At 39.0% G+C, this 17,976-nt stretch overlaps 1 protein-coding gene across 1 annotated transcript; it reads left to right on the top strand.

Moving 5' to 3' along the window:
* Positions 1–724: 724 nt before the first annotated feature.
* LOC308367233 (dual specificity protein kinase CLK4-like) lies at positions 725–17,197 on the top strand. Its single transcript, XM_080841080.1, has 11 exons — positions 725–1,314; positions 1,777–1,867; positions 2,923–2,992; positions 5,617–5,733; positions 8,160–8,326; positions 12,381–12,475; positions 12,689–12,818; positions 14,118–14,200; positions 14,832–14,911; positions 16,442–16,532; positions 16,661–17,197. Exons 1-11 carry the CDS (start codon positions 1,132–1,134, stop codon positions 16,805–16,807), a joined length of 1,254 nt encoding a protein of 417 aa, XP_080697206.1. The 5' UTR covers positions 725–1,131; the 3' UTR covers positions 16,808–17,197.
* Positions 17,198–17,976: the final 779 nt, after the last annotated feature.

The raw sequence follows: 17,976 nt of genomic DNA on the forward strand, positions 1-17,976 counted from the left end.
GAATAAAAATGACATAAAAAGATAGATATTGGGGGGCACTGTGGTGCACGCAGTAGCCCTGACCACATTCGGGCTTGGAGCCGATGGAGGACACAGGTTCGAATCCGGCCTGATGTAATTTCTCCTGTCCACTCCCCACTTCTTCTCCCTCTCATTTCCTGTCCAACTCTTCACCGCACTATCGATTAAAGGCAAAAAAGCCCCAAAATAAATCTTTAACAAAAGATAGATGTTTAGGAAATGTATTTTTACATAGAAAACTGAAGATCTTCAAAACCAAGTTTAATTCTATAATGTACACATATCAAGTATTGTAGTAAGAAATAAATAAATAGTGTAGATTTAAAATTCATATGATCAGAATTTGAATTGACAATTTCAGTGATATGAGTGTGTCTTCAGACTTCATCATTTACAGTGTATTAGTTGTTAAACAAGCATAATAACCACCTCTCCACGGCCTTGACTGGAGCAAGCTCAAGATGTGCTTACAGGATCCAGGCCTTTTTTTAGAACAGGTGTCTATTCCTGGAGGAGAACTGACACTGTGCACAGCTGATATAGATTTCACATTTTTTCACAGCCTATAAGTCTATGATTGTTGAAAGTAATGTTGAAAGTAAGTTTGTTAACTTGTTCTCTGATTACAGATGATTATTTTAGTTTAGTCTTTAAGAACTAAACCTTTTGTAGTTTGGCATTTACCCAACTGCTGGGACTTTTAACTGTTGCTTAGCTGGATACAAGCCCTGTTGCCGTGTGGGTGCGTATGTGGTAGCAAATAGCTATTTCTGAATGCTTGTCTCTAACTGTCAGGGGATATGGTCGCCTGGGAGTAAGCTTGATGAACTGCGGAGATCAAGTGTACTCCAGAATTCCCTGGAGGCTCCAGGGAAGTAGATAATGAATCTGATATGTTGCTAATTAAAAATGTTTTACATATATCTCACAGGGCATGGAAAGGTCTGCTGTCGCATTAGGCTTAGTATCTGATATGGATTGAAATCCTTGTTGTTAACCCATTTTTGCCTGTGTTATTGATTTAACTGGTCAAAGAGTTTGTCAGGGGACTACCTCGATAGCAGGAATTTGACTGACAGTCTGGAGCTTGGAGACAAGAGAGTACGAGGCATGGGGTACGAGAAGAAGAGCTGTCACTTTGTCTGCAAGGATTGGGAGCACCATAGTGGCGGACAGAATGAACAAGACTTGCACCATTTAACCTCTGGACACCGTGGATACAGTCGACATAGCAATAGTAGGATTCACCATGAACAATATCCTAACATCGACAACTGTAGACACTCTAACTCGGTATGGAGCGTTCCATCTCATTTTGAACAGATTTAACAATACTTTTGGATAGTAAAATGGTTTACCTGATCACTTAAGTATCTTATTAACGTAAGTGAGGTGCAGTGCACAGACGTGTTTGGAGCTCATTTACCAGGCAACTTGGTGACAAAAAAACTTGTAAGCATTATTCCCAAAGAAGAAACTATACCAATGCTAAATAAATGCTTAGTCTTAGTCTTCTCTGAAAATGTCACAGATGTGTTGGTAACATGTACTAAGAGGAATTTCCCTTGTGTGTATCTTGCTACATTGGATTTCAAATGGTGGCTGTGTCCTGTCTGTCAATGGGACGGCTGGTTTCTGGGGCTGCCTGAACGAACCCAATCCCCTTCCCACTGAATGAATGAATGCTGGCCCGACTGACCAATTTGTCATGGGTTTATGATGCTCTTGGTGATGATGATGGTGACACAACCTCAGAGGAGCTGCCAAAGAACCAGATCGCCCAGTGTTGAGGATGACGAGGAGAATCACCTGATCTATCACAATGGAGACATGCTCACAGCAAGATGTACAGAATATATAAGTTTCTTATAATGTCTGTGTGTCTTTTCTGTTTCTGATCAAGCTTAATTTATTAGTGGTATGTACATGTGCAGTTATTTATTAGAATTCTTGTCTCGTACTTTTCCATCACAATGACTGTAAAGAGCATGTACATCATGAACTCACTTCAAAAGTGGTGAAAAGTGTAGTGACATCGATTATCTGGCTGTAGCATAATGATTGAGACTAATGTATCTTAATGGCAAAATTACCAGTTTTCGACCTCTAATGTGGTTCAACTGTAAATTGCATTATCAACCAGTTATGTTATATTTTTTCTTTAAAAAAATAGGTCGGCTTGGTATGAAGTGGTCGACAACCTAAACGGCCCTTACAACATACACTGGTCAGTTCATTAAAGAACACTGTGTGGCTGAATCACCCAGACAATCTAATCTTTTCTGATAGTTGTTAAAAAATTTTAAAGTTATGTTTTTCACTGGACATACTATGTAGCTAGTCCATGTCATCCCACAGAAATGTATTTTCACCAAAGCAAAGACGAGATGTTCATTTATGGAAACATGTAACTTTTGTACAACAACTGTAGTAGGAAGGTCTTTGAATAAGCCAGGACAAGTAGTACAAGTATACGATACTATTGTGTAAGCTATGGTCTTAATGCTCTGCACATTGACGGAGCAGACAAAACCAAATAAGGGGAGGAATAGGTTCGGGGCATAACTCATGCGCAAGTCTGGTTCCACATAACCCTGATTACACCTGCTCTGGTTCCAAATAGCCCTCACTACAGACAATCCGGCAACAGCTTTAAAAATAGGCCAGCTCTCATTTTGAGTTTTGGCCTCATTTCTTTCATTTCATGGATAACATGCTGTTCATGCTTTTAACAGTCATTGATCCATCATATTGGTTAGCAGATGTTGTGAGACAAGTGTGTGTACGAACTTCTTTTTTTTATCAATTTGAGTCGTGGAGTTATTCTCTATCCCAGAGGGTTTACATGTGTTTTCATATCTGTGTTCTACAGTAATCTCTAATTTAACATTCCTCTTGCAGATGAAATTGTTGGCACATTAGGAGAAGGGGCTTTTGGGAAGGTGGTGGAATGCGTTGATCATTCATTCAAGTAAGTGACAGATCTCCACTATTATAGAGGTAAATGCTGACAATTTTGTTTAGTATCTAATAGGGCTGGGCAATGATGAATCGCATGATTTCCCTGATTAATCACGATTAATCACATTTCTATACGCAAAATCCAATAATCAATTCAAAAGTAGTGTATAGCGCACTTTTATTTTAAATGTTCTGCCATATGAACAAAAGTGCCATAACATTTGTTGTGCAAACACTTAACATCAGCATTTTTATATAGTATATTATCACATGTATGTACATGCAGTGCTCGAACTTGACTTTTTGGGTTACCAGCCAATAATATCTTTTACCGGCCAAAATGAAACCTGGCATTTCAGACCTTCTCTGACATTATTTGACATAAACAACCTTTACCTATGATTTAAATATCATTGCAAATCACTCTCAGAATGGAATAAACAAAATCAAACCATTTCACTTTTTTAAATAATGTGTTAATTCAATTAAATTAAATTAAATGTATATAGCGCCAGAACAATACAATGGTCTCAAGGCGCTTTACCGCCCAGAGCCTGAAATTAAAAAATTAAACTAAAAACTTGTGTTGACAATATAACATCTCAATTACACGTACTTGATGGCTGGTTTCCCTGTAATGTAATTAAACAGCCTGGTAATGACGTTGTTTCTGCCATATCTCTTTTGATTTTGCATTGTTGGCTGACGTTTGTAGCTCACTAGTTAATGGCAACTCCCCATGCTAGCTAGCGAAAGCTAACATAGCTTAATTTATCGGGAGCCGGGAGGACAGGGGATATCATTGCACAAGAATACGCAATAATACGCAATAATACGCAATAATACGCAATAATAACCCATTAACTTGCCCAGCCCTTGTATTTAAATCATTCACCCACTAAAAACAAAATCAGACATGCAAATTGAGTATTTGGAATTTTGACTTCAAATGAAACTTGGTCGTAGTATAGGGAGTAGGCTACAAAATATGGTGTAAAGTCAGATGGTGATGGTAATGGTGATGTGGCTTAACAACATAAAATCATTTTTATTTCACAATTTTTTACCATGTCCACAAGGTGTTTGGGTTTGTCAAATGACAAAAGAAGACAAGCTAGAAAGGCAAATGACTGGAAAACAGAACAGTGATGCACAAATAAACGCCAGGAGCATCCCATCTTAACACAATGAGGCAATGCATCAAATATTGGTTTTGATATTTTCAGTTGTGACAGCAGACTCTCAGCAGACATTTAAAAGCGTATATTTAACAAGAATGCCCTACTTTTCAGCTAATGCCTTTATCAGGGAAAATAGAAAATTTGGCCAAAATCTGACAGGATAATTTTGCAGACAGAGGTGGACCACTAGGCAAAGGTAGTCGCCTGCATGTGGCGAAGTGCCAAGTTAAAATGGAGTTATAAGCCAAAATCATAAACATTAAAATTGCATTTCAAGTATATCGTTTTTTAACCAAAATTCTGTCATGAGGCCCCATATTGTTTGTTCACCACTTTCTTCCCGTAGACTTACATTGAGCCATTGTGTCTTCATAACAGGGTTATTAAGGTGACTTGCACCTGTGCTTGAGTCAAAACACTGCTGTAACAGTATGACAGTATGAAAGCTTCAGCTTCAACACCAAGATTCTAATACCTGTTTAAGATATGGGTCAGAAAGCCAATACTTCCTCCCTTCCTTCTGCCAAAGCTGCATAATAAGAAGGGACATTTTGCTATTGTCCGTCCATCTGTCGTCCTCTACCCATGCAGTACAAAAAGTAGTAGTCTTAGGGCTCAAAGTGCTATAACTGCAGGCCATTTGCCCAGATGCACATGCCACTGTCTTAGTAGTGTAGTAGTGGATTTAGTAGTGGAGAGCAGTTCTTCTGTGTTCATCTTGCTGTTGTTTGCCATCAGAGAGCACTTCAGTCAGACCAGCCTGTCCCTCCTATATATAAAAGGCTCTTCCCTGTTGCTAAGATTAGAGCTTGCCCCTCTGACCTGTTTGGTTTTAACGTTACTTGATATTATTATATGGCAACTACAGTACAAGCGTTCTGATTGGCTAACGAGTAGTCATGCCTGCCGCGTATTGCCATCCTCACGGGTCAGTGAGTTTTGCTATCCAGACGAAAATGAAAACATTAACAGCCATGATGAAGTTCAGAAGAAGCAAAGATTTGTTATTGAAGCGGATGATGAAGACAATAAACTACAGTTTGAATCACTTGTGCTGTTACTTTCCTGTAAATTAAAGCAAATTAAGCGCATTAAATGGGCCTTTGTATTCCCTTGTAGTCGTTGCGCTAAAAATCAATTGGAGATGATTGGAAAGTACATTTCCAAACAGTAGTGAATGATAATTGCGCGTATGTAGAGAGCGATATGCTATGGCCTGTGTTTGTCCCTATACTGTTTACCAACTTTACATTAACACTGTGAAGAAATCAGGCATAAGTTGAGAATCATGAAGTGAGTTTCAAGGTACTCTAACCTGAGTTTCCAAAAACTCTGATAGCATTTGATTGGTCGTCAGTGAGTGAACAATATTTTTTTTTCCAAAAGGGTTTTATTAATAATGTAATTATTGAAATGAATGTTAAATCTGTCATCTATTTCGTTCTGTTGCAAGTGACTGTGCCCATGTGGCGATGAAGATCGTAAAGAACATAGACAGCTACCGTGATGTGGCCCTGTCTGAGGTGGCAATACTGGACAAGATGAATAACCTCGACTCTGACAGCCAATAGTAAGTCTATATGTAGCTATCTGCTTTTAATAATTTGAGAATAATCTGAGTGAATCCTGTATATAAGTGTAGACATCTTTTGAAAATGGCTGAAACTACTTGTTAGTTCAGACAAATTTCATATTTATTATACTGTTGGTTGAATACATATTTATTAAGATAAACAAATGATCCTCAGGAAATAAGCTGCAACATAACAGATTACGTTATTATAAGTAATAAGTTATAAGTATATATAATAAGTTAATAAACATTACATGTGTGCATTTAGTTTCCAAATCACAAGGCAAAAATTGTGCCTTAAAGAAGAACTTAAAATGAATAGTGAATCAGATTCAGTTCTCAATTTCCCTTGTTTTCAAATCTGCCTGCACCCAGGTTAAGCAAGTCTAATGCTAGGTCAACCAAGTTTTTCTAGATGCCAGGTGCAATTCTTTGCTTATTGGAGGGTGCACTAGTACATGGATGAGACCCATCCAGCACCGGTTATCAACACAGTTTAATTCCCCAATAAATGTGAATGAATGTGTGTTTAGGGCACGATGCCACTGTGCATTTTCATCTGACTTTTCTTGGGGTTGCCATTGAACAGCTTGGTCTCCTGAAGTTTTTAGCTTTGTTTGAGAAAAACATGGAAGTTCTGGTCAGCTATTAAAGCATGTCTGACAGACTCAAGACTTGAGTGTGGAATGTGTATTAGAAATGTTTCTAAGCTAATTGAAACAGAAACAGACTAGAGCTTTATCATGCTACTTCAGTTTTAGGTGTTGATCAAGAATGAGGTAAAGGACTGGTATTCAGAAGACGCTTTTATCCAAAGCGACATACAGACAACCTGCACCCCTGCACCATCGCACTCCAAGATTGAACATGATATTTCTAAAGATTTAAGACCCAATTTAATACAAGGCTCAATTGAACCTCTGAGGCAATGTAATATCTGCCAAATAAACCACAGATGTTTGACTTGTCCAGGTTCAATAGGAGTTTGTTTTTGCCATCCACTTTCTTTTTAGGTCAGAGAGATACTGCCGTAATAAACTTAAGAGTTTGCTTGTTTAAGATGATTTGAAAGAAAAAGTACAGTTGAGTCTCATAGGAAACCTTTGTTATTTTCAATAATCTGACCTGGGGGGGGAAACATGATAAAAAGGAGAGGGCCTAGGAGTACATCTTAAGGCAATAGCGTGGCGCTGGGTTAGATTATTGGTTGCCAATTGTAACTCAAAGAGCATTTTCCCACAAACTTTAATAAGTGCTTGGATACTGCCGCTTCAAGAATATTTTCGAGAATTGGAATAAAAATACTGACCAGCCCAGGGGGGTTGAGTCTGTGTTGATCCTTGATGCGCAGGGGGATCTCTTGGAGAAAAGTTACATTCAGCTGCTTCAAGATGTGGGGTGGTGATGGCAAGTTAATCACAGGATACGCTACCTTCATTCACCAGGAGTTTCAAAATACTATTCCAGGTTAACTTCTTTTAAGGTTTGCTATGTAGCATTTAATGGCTTTGGGATTAAATCAGTACCAATTTCCTGTGAAATAACCAGAGAACATAATTAGGTTGTAGTCTTTGTAGTTGTTGCAGTAATGCACCTATTGATAACACATATTGATGCTCTCTCAAACAGCATCACAACAATTTATCAGACTAGACGAATCATTTCTATTTCCTCTAGCTACCAGTACTGAGCTGATGCAGGTCACATGAAAAATGTTGGGACACTGACCCGAAAACCCAGTCGGGAAATTAACTAATCATGTCTGTTTCCTTGACTGAGCCTACGCAACAGTCCTGATGCACGGCCATGTGAAAATGAACAAATCTCTCTTTGAGAGGACCCGTTACTCGGGAGTCCTTGTAAGGATTCGTTCAAAATGAACGAATTGTGCACGAACGACACATCACTAGCCACTACATTTGACATAAACATACTACGCTCCAACACTTAGAAGAAATCATTTTGCAGGAACTTGAGTCCCTAGCGGAGCTTAAGAGCAGTAGCCAACCAGGTGAATGGCAGCAGGTGTGCAGGTTAGAATGCTGGGGATAGGTTGAGCCACCTACAGTATCAGTCAGCCAGAACCCAGGAATACAGGATACAAGGTATAACATCGAATGGTTAACAGAATATGGACTAGAATGTCCTGGGCAGGATTTTAACCATTGTTTCCATTTTGTAAATTTTATGTATCCATCTTTTTCCCTAATCCAACGTTTTGGACTTGTGTCCAAGTCACACTGCCGCATTCAGAGTAAATGTTCAATCGTTTATAATTGTTCTGACCCAAAGAAACCCAACATATTTTGGTTTGCCTATTTCAATGTCTACGTCAATGTCTTGTTTCAGAGAGTGGCTTCTTTTGTACTTGTTCACTTGCACTTATACCCCCCCCCCCCCCCCCCCCTGTGCTTTTACACTAGTGCCTGTGTGAGGATGTTGGACTGGTTCAACCACCATGGCCATATTTGCATTGTCTTCGAGCTGTTGGGTCTCAGTACATATGATCTCCTCCAAAAGAACAACTTTCAGCCTTTTCCTGTGGAAAAAATCAGACATATGGCCTACCAGATCATCAAAGCTGTCAGGTGTAAGTTCTGTTAATGTACATGTTGCAAACATGTTTATTTTTGCAGTAGATGCTTCAAACATTCATTGTTTGGTGACTCAACGCTTTTCGTTTGCAAACAAAAAGTAAGAATATCTGTTTACTACAGAAAAGATCCCCTTAGAAACCTCCAGTGGAAACGCAGATGAGGCATTCCTTGTGGATAATTAGTTATTTTAGGAAAGTCTTTTTTCTATTCATAAAAGAAAATGTGCTCAAGTGTGTTACATTCCTTGAAAATTAGTTCAGTAACACAATAGTTTTCACAAAACACTAGCCTCCTTGTCAGCAGTGAAGAGCCTCTGGAATACTGGCATTCTAGGCAGAGTTTCGAAGAAAAGGGAGAAACGGCTAATGAAAATAATGGAATGGGTAGTGGGTAGAAATAGATCTGTCTGTATATACTATACTGAGTCGAAATAGATCTATCTATACTATACAGGGTGGAAATAGAGCTGTCTGTATACTATACTGGGTCAAAATAGATCAGTCTGTATATGTTCTCCTCTATTTTCAACTAAGTTGAGGTACCCTATATTACCAAAAAGGTAGTGTTACAGTGTGCCAGATCAAAGTTAAATTATTTAATAGAAAAGTACAAAAAAGTATAGTTGTCAGGCCGCTAAGCAGCTTTGGCAAAATCACCATAGCAACACATCTAAAACTTGAACCTGTTCCAGCGCAGGCTAACAGCTTAAGTGAGCTGGATAAGCTTGCCACTCCCCCAGAAAAAAATGGCAGCTCCCTTCCTCAGAGATCATATTGACGAAGGCGCGATATTAGTTAGATAAGCGTTTTATAGGGCAAGAGTTCTTCAAGATTGCGAAGATCCGTTATCACATCATGATGACTTCCTATACGAGCGCTATAGATTCTGCCGACAAGACCATCTTGTGCTATACATTCACGAACACCACACACCGCAGCCGAGCAGTTACTGTCTCACAGACTGTATGCATAGCCTTGCGCTTATTTGGTACAGTGAAAGCCGCTGCATGCTGTGCTGTTTGTAAAGTTTATTTGGCGTTTAAGAAATGTATGGATGTGTTCATTACTTTACCTGGCCAAGTCCGAGTAAATGCAATCGAAGAGGGCTTTTATGGAATTGCAGGTAATTGAGTTATTCAATATTTCACCATTTAATGAAATTAATAATTCATTAATAAAATAGTAAGGAAGACACTTACACACTTGGTAAGGAGGAATGGGGAATCGAACTAGCAACCTTCCAATTATTAGACGACTCCTGTAAACAACTACACTACCCCCTTTACCACTGTCACACATGATGTAATACATACTGATCCGCCCATACGCAGATTCGCATGAATCATGACACACTGAAGTGAGGTAAAGTGCTCACGTTCCTTAATAGACTTTCTTGTCCCTGACAAGCATGTTGTGACACCTTTGCTTACTGTGGTGAAGTAAGGGGTATTATAGGCATAGTAAGTCCTTGATCAAAAAGGCCTTGGGTCGTCAGGCACTGGCAAGGAGAAGTTTGGCTATAGTCACCCTCAACCCTGGTCTCCCTGTGGGTCTTTAGTCCCCCATGAACCAGGACTGAAGGAGCACCCATCACCTGTTGCTGCGTGTTAAGGCCCACTTGGTGTACTGCACAACCACTCTAAAGTGAAATGTATACTTGGTGTTCCTGTCCTTGTGCATGACAAAATGACGCCATGTACCTCTATAACCTTCGATGCAGGAACATCGGGGTTCCCTGATGGCACAGATGGAGATTCTTGCAAAAATTGTACAACGTTTGTGTGGTTCACTAAACTCAAAACATTACATATATGCTGTTCAGTTGTTGTTCAGTTCAGTTCAGTCTGTCTTTTGTACTTTTAGGTTACAGGCTAGTTTTGCTGGTGATTACCAATAAAACACTTTTAGGACTCGTCCAGTTGAATCCACACCTGAAAATAGGTAATCTGTTACAGTTTAACACTAAAAGGTCTATATCCCTCGTCCGGGATATTTTTATTTTTGAGTTTTCGTCTTAGAGACATAAAAAGAACAACCACGGAAACATTGAACCCTTTTCTAATATTATTGCTGAGGTCTTCTAGAATAGAATCATATATTCCATTTGTGCATCAATGTTTTTAGTTAAGCAAAATGTACAAAAACATCAAGGCATGTCAGACAACTTAGAAAAGTCTAAAAGGCCTTGGACCTTAGAGTGTTAACTGTCATGGCATATAGCCTAGGCCAGGGGTTCTCAACCTTTTCGACTCCAAGGCCAACCTATTCGTAACAGACACCCTGCTTATTTTAGCTAATTCCATTCTTATTATCAATCTATCAATTTCAATTTTATATATCTCTGTATACCCAAAGACGCTTTACAGAGTAGTCCGGTCCAGTCCATTCATACCAGTGGTGGTAAGCTACATCAGTAGGGGCAGACTGACGGAATGGCCCCTCTGACCACCACCAACATTCATTCCAACCTTCATTCAGATTCATACGATGTAATGTGATGCGTGTCTTTATGATGGTGGGGGAAACCGGAGTACCCGGAGTAAACCCACGCAGTCACGGGGAGAACATGCAAACTCCACACAGAAAGGACCTGGAAGGATCGGGATACAAACCCCAGAAACAACCGGATTCGAACCCACGCCCTCAGGGCCTTCTTGCTGTGAGGCGACAGTGCTAACCACTGAGCCACCGTGCTGCCCTTTATTAATGAGGGATTGTTATGTGTCACAAAGAGCAACATCAGCACCTGCTACAGGTCGGGCCTAGAAATTAATACAAGGAAATCTACCCCTAGATATTGCACTTTCAAAATTGTATTGTAAACCACAAAACAACATAAAGGCTATTTCTCCGTGCTCCATATAGCACATTACCTCCTCTTATAACTGCTTCCAGCGATTCATCCACAAATAATACTGGTGATACACTTAACTGTCACATACTTTCCACTGTGCTCTACTTCGGCGCATTATACTTTCCCTACTTCTAATTCTAAGAAGCATCAAGACATATTAATAAGACAATAAGACATTAATATATAAGAATCATAAGCCTTTAGTTCTGACTGGAATCTCGATATTTGTGTAAATGCACCCTTGTCTGTTTACCCAACGTATGACTAATGCCTGTTGTATCATAATTGCTACATGAGTTTTTGAAAAATCTACGTCATCATGATCAATACTTTCCTAAAATAACTTGATATGCCTTCTGTGCACTGTAGGCAGTAATGGGCCTTTGAATGCTATATCCAAAATGGCTGCATTAATGTAGTAAGTAAAGTCAAGTATTTGGCATGGAAATCTTTGGCAATTTCAAAGAAGTTACTGCAAGAAATAAAATGTTGTTGCTGCTAATATTTAGTCGACGCTATCTTTACTGTGGGATGCTGCTGTAGTCTCTCCATTCTCTCTATCTGATCTACTTGTATAAACCCTCAGCTTACACTTATTGACACTTATTCTACCCCATTGTAAATCATTGCCACCATCGACAAAGTTTTCGGTTCCATTACTTTACTTCCCCTTTTACATTTACCACATGTGTTTTAGCATGCTCATCCTGATACGTGTATGATTTCATCTGCCATGTTCCTGATTGTTTCCCCTCCCTTTCTGTGTCAGTCTTTATTTACACTTTTTAAAATATTCCAACATTGTTTTCATTTCATAGTTTCACTTATAATTCTGACTTATTCTCTTACTTTATCCTGCGGTCATATTGCACACTGTTATGCGGTACATCTAGTTTTGATTCTACTGAATTGTTTGTTTGAGATCACGCACCTCCATTTTGTATTCAGCTTGATATAAGGCAGAATTCTATAGAATTCAAGAAAGAAATAATAGAATAGAATATATATAATATATTAACATTTGTTTGCCCATTTTGCCCAGACAGCCTGAGTTGGCAACTGCCTCTTACATTGCGAGCAAGCTTTTAACTCTTAAAACTTAAGATTTTAGATTTTTATTTAGGGAGTTTTAGACTTAAATGCCTTACTGCTGCTTTAACCTGTCTGTTTTTTATGTGTGTGTCTTCTCCATAGTTCTACACAAAAACAAGTTGACTCATACTGATCTGAAACCGGAGAACATTCTCTATGTGGATTCAGACTTTGCTGTTCAGTACTATTCAACAAACGTAAGACCACAGTTAAAGTTAAAATATTGTGAAAGCTTATTTTAGTTAAATTAAATTTAGTTAATTTAAACAATAAAGTTAGTCCTCCATTCATTTTCATATCCAAAGTAGCAGACCTAGTTCATTAGAGTTAGAATTTGAAATGATCTGCTCTCAGCTTTTGGGAACATATTGGTATTTACAAATGAGAGAAACATGGACATTTTCTTATAGAAAAGGGATGAAAGGACCCTGAACGTCCCAGAAGTGAAAGTAGTCGACTTTGGGAATGCAACATTTGACCATGAGTTCCATGCACCTGTGGTGTCCACCCGCCATTACCGTGCTCCAGAGGTCATTCTAGGTAATGGACTGATTTCCTCTGATTTACATTCCCTATTTTTTATGATCTACAAGGATTAATATGCATTGTCATGTATGTCCCTTATAATGTTTATAGTGTTAAGTAATTTCAAGTTTTGAAGAGACTTAGAAAGTATATAATGAACTTGCATACTAAGCATACTTTAAGACATGGCATCATTGGATCTTACTATCTGTCCCCCATGTGGGTATTGTGAAATCATTCTTGTGCTGAAGTCTTTGAAGGATCTGGCTACTTCTATCTTTGGCAAGAAGCCTCAGTTAAGTCGAAATAGTCCAAATTAGGCATCAGGGTCAAAAATGAATACATACAAGTATATGTAAAACAGAGTAAAGCTCTAGTCTTTACAACTCTGTACTGGACCTGCTGGGGACACTCCAAGAGTTGAAATGTTGGTTTATTTTATTTGGTGATAAATTGCATTTTACTGACTAAGTTAAATGTTATGATCTAAACCAGTTCCCTAAAATCATTTTTATGAATGATCGATGGCAGAAAATGGTCTTGGGGTAGGGGAAGGGTTATTCAAAGTTTATTAAAGAAAGGTTAAAACATCAGCAATTCCAGTTAAAAAATACCAAACATCTACGATCAAGCCAAAACTCAGCTGTAGAAATGACACTAACCCTGTGCTAAATAAACAGCTGAATCAGCACCTGTAATTCAGTCTATTAGGGTGCAATTTTTTTATTGAGTAAACGTCTAAATATTTTAGCTTGTCTTTGTGTTGATTGTATTGACAAGATATCGAAGCCTAAAGTTTACATTGAAAAATATGTATATGATTGAAAGATATCTCAGTGACCATAAGTGTCCCCATCAACATCAATTGATATTTTTATGTAAAATTAATTTAGGCAATGCAAATAGATGCCTATAGGTCTTCATTTAAACACTTAAGCTTGTAAGGGTTAGCCATTAATGTTCACTGATGAGCCTCTCACTAACAGCAGGATATAGCCAAGCTTGCCATTTGCACTACAGTGACCTCTTGAGAAACAGTTATATAGGCAACCTATATAACATTGTTATATTTTACGATATATTAACATTTTTAGCATTTTTGAATGTTTTACTCTAAAGTTCTTGCATATAGCACTGAAAGCAATTTATGGACTTGATGTATTTATGGACAAATACAAATGTGACCACAGTAATTAAACAACTCAGTTTCCTTTGTGTGGAGCATCATTACTCCACCTCAGATGCAAGCAATTGTATTGGCCCATTGATGTCAGAACCTGGCAGGATCACCACTTGCCGGCTTTATCATTGCAGAGTTAGGCTGGAATCAGGCGTGTGATGTCTGGAGTCTGGGCTGCATTCTCATGGAGTATTATCTTGGAGTAACACTCTTCCTGGTAAGAGTTGGTCCCACATGAGGCTTTGGAAAATAGAGTTAGGAGTAGGACACTAGAGGGCCTTGAAGAGTTAGGAGTAGGACACTAGAGTTTGAAGTAGGACAAAAAAATTAAGAGTAGGACACTAGAGGACTTGAAGAGTGAGGAGTAGGACACTAGAGGACTTGAAGAGTTAGGAGTAGGCCACTAGAGTTAGGAGTAGGTCACTAGAGTTAGGAGGAGGACAGTAGAGTTTGAAGTAGGACACAAGAGGACTTGCTGACTCAAAAACGAAAGAGCAACACATTGAGACTGCAGTAGGTCAAGGCTAAATTTTTCCCACAAAGAAACATATAGAAAAAAAATCCTGGCTAGGTAAAAAAATAAAGGTTATCTTTGACAACTACAATACTTATAAGTAAGATTTCCATTATAGTTTGCCAAGTATAGTCAGACGGAACTGATTGTCCTACATGTGAGCGTGTGGTTTAGTCTCCATCTGCCCCCGGCAACACTGGTGCTTCTTTTTCAAACTAATTCTGATCAGATGAACTGGAGGGGCTTGGGACATTATCTTTTTACCATTGTCTGTGCCATGCCTTTTCATTACTCTACCATTATAAATGTATGATTTATGTAATGGTCTATACAGACACACAGCAATAGAGAGCACCTGGCAATGATGGAGAGGGTCCTTGGTCCCATCCCCACACACCTCCTGCAGAAAACCAGGCAAGTTATGTATTAAGACTTATTGTTGTCAGGTGTGGCCCAACAATATATGTTTTTTTCACAGTAATGTAAGCAGAAGTGGGTAGGATTGTGCTACATTTACCTAATGTACTTAAGTTACCTTTTTTAGCAATAAAATGGTGGACATTCCAGCTTTTGGAAATGGAGCCCTAGTGACTAGTGACTCTTTTAACGGCAGAGATAGTGACACACACACACTCTGAATTTAGTCTCTGCATTTTACCCATCCAGGGTAGTGAAGCACACAGTGAAGCACACTAACCCGGAGCAGTGAGCTGCCTTCAGCGGCGCCCGGGGAGCAGTGATCGGGGTTAGGTGCCTTGCTCAAGGGCACCTCAGCCGTGGATGTGGGCATGGGAGAGCAGTGCTCTACCACTTCCCCCTCCCACATTTTTCCTACTGGTCGGGGATCGAACCGGCCACCCTCCGGTTACCAGCCCGAAACCCTAACCAGTAGGCCACAGCTGCCCCTTTTGGGCCACATCAATCAATCAATTTGTTTATTTGATCAAGAGGGACAGTGTACATTCATGAACATTTAGATGTAAATGCACCCAGTTATAGCCAAAAGGCTAGTTTCCATTGACAGTCCCCCTGCCAGAGTGAAAAAGGCTATACAGCCTTAAAAAAAAAAAGCCATTAACGTATATCAAACACAAACATCAAAATCAGACAATAAATTTAAAAAAAATAAAAAAAAATCCCAATATACAAGTTCTACTGCTATCCACTTATGATCACATTTTTGGTTATTTATCAAGCATGCTTTCAGATTTCTTTTAAAGCAGTTGAATGAGGTTGATTCTCTAATGTTGTGTGGGAGATGGTTCCATTCCCGAGCTGACCTAACTGAGAAAACCATCTGTCAAAATACACTTTTTTTGAGGAATATCACAGTCCATGCTACATCCTTCCCAATGGCAGGTTATGTAGCAGCTTATAATGTTTTTATTGGTCTATCTGTTGCACACATGTTTGAACAAATACTTACACCTACTCTCTACTTGCTGCTTTAGTTTTACCCTTACTCAAATTCTTGTTTTTACGAGTAATTTTACTTCTACTTGGGTCAATATTGTTACAAAGTAACAAGTTTACACACATTTGCTCAACTGTTTTTGTCTCAAGACAAAAACACTCAACATTCTGCCACAACACAAAACAAGAGAGAACGGAAGAAATGGTTCTAGCATTATTTAACTCGAGGGTGAGTCTACAAAAGCTACTGCTAACACGGTTAGAGTAGTGATCTCAATGGATCTGACGATGCTTGCTAATTGGTTGAATTTGCGTCAATAGTTGCAATCGCAACATCGCAAAATCCTGGGGGCTCTGAACAGCATGTGTGCAGGATCTCTTCTGACAAAGCAGGTGGCAATGATTCTCAGCTAGTCTGCAAGGACCCTTCCCATCACATGAGTTTGCTATTCTGTTGGCCACTTGGTCATGAAACAATGGCCCTGGAGTATGAGTCTTGAACTTGAAATAAAAAATATAAGTCTTTCCTAGGAGGAAGGATTATGTCCATCGTAACCGATTAGCTTGGGATGTGCGAAGGTCTTCAGGAAGATACGTCAGAAAACACTGCAAACCACTCAAGGTGAGCCAGAACACTGAGACAACTAATTACACATTTGAACTGAGCAACAGATACAGTACATTAGACTTAAATAGATTTAATGTGTTCAAATGAACAAGTGTTGACTACATTGTGTCCACCACTTTCAGGAGTACATGAGTTCCAGAGGCCCGGAGCACCAGCAGCTTTTTGATCTGGTCCAAAGGATGCTGGAGTATGACGTGACCGATCGCATCACCCTCAATGAGGCTTTGTCACATCCCTTTTTTAAAACCTTAAGGAAAGGTCAAAAATAAAGGCTCCCCAGCGTGACATTTGATTAACTTGACAAGTGACATTAGATACATCCTCGTAGACATGGAGAGTCCTACGAGAGTCTGAGAGTTTTTGAGTTTGAGCCTAAATAACAAAGTGTTTTAATGCTGAAAGAAAATGGGTGTCCTGCAAGAAAGGATGTTTATCCTGTTCAGTTGTCTGAATTCTTGCATTTAATGAATGCTAAATAATTGTGGCATTAGTTTTTCTGGACTGTGGACTGTGACCGTGGAAAACTTTGCAATTAATAGCCAAATTCAGTTCATTATTTTTTTTTTCTGTGAGACAGTGGATTGGTTTTGATTTTTTGTTTGTTGCCTATGTGGCTGATGTGTTTCTTTAGAAATTAAATATTAGCAATCCTTTGGTTATATTCTTCACTTCCCCCTCATTCATTCCTTTGCCCAGGTAACTGTAGTTAGCCAACATTATGCACATTATTACCTTAAAATAACAGCTTTAGAAAAATTGGGGCGCTACAATGACTTCTAATGGAGAATAGCCTCCGTGCCTTTGCCATACCAGGGTCCGTAGGCAAATGAGTAGGTTATGTAGGTTTTCCTGAAGCCGCCCGGTTTTTACGGTCTGCCGAACTAGTAAGTAGCTTATTTGCCGTCTTGCTTTGTCTTGTGTTGCACTTGCTTGATGTTTGACTGTGTTAGGACAGTTGTTGATTAACTAGATTGTCATAACAATAAGTCAGCACATTTCAAGAGATTTCGTTAGTTTTAGCCGCTAGCATATAGTTAATGATTAGCTATTGATTATGCTACTTTAACATGAGCATCTTTCCAGCAGACAGCCTGTTGATTTACTCTTGAAATGATGTGATATACAGGGCATCATTTTACTGCTGTATCCTTAATGTTACCTGCTATGAAGTATCTGCTGCAGACATATGATGGATATGATTGGATTGGGGATTCCATATACAACTCCTCTCATCATCTTGTTTAAGGCCACATCAACATAATTTTAGGCTGCTTGAATTAGGAGGCGCCTTGGGTCTAGTTAGAAAGTTAGGGTTCAGTTTATGGTCGACTTAATCACGCTCAATTTCTGACATTTATGATTCTAATAAAAATGATACAATCAATGCAGGTGTGTTTTTCCTCATGGGTATGGTTAGGGTTTCATCCCATGCCGACTG

The sequence above is a fragment of the Sprattus sprattus genome, assembly GCF_963457725.1.
Source record: "Sprattus sprattus genome assembly, chromosome: 6".
Classification (NCBI taxonomy): domain Eukaryota; kingdom Metazoa; phylum Chordata; class Actinopteri; order Clupeiformes; family Clupeidae; genus Sprattus; species Sprattus sprattus.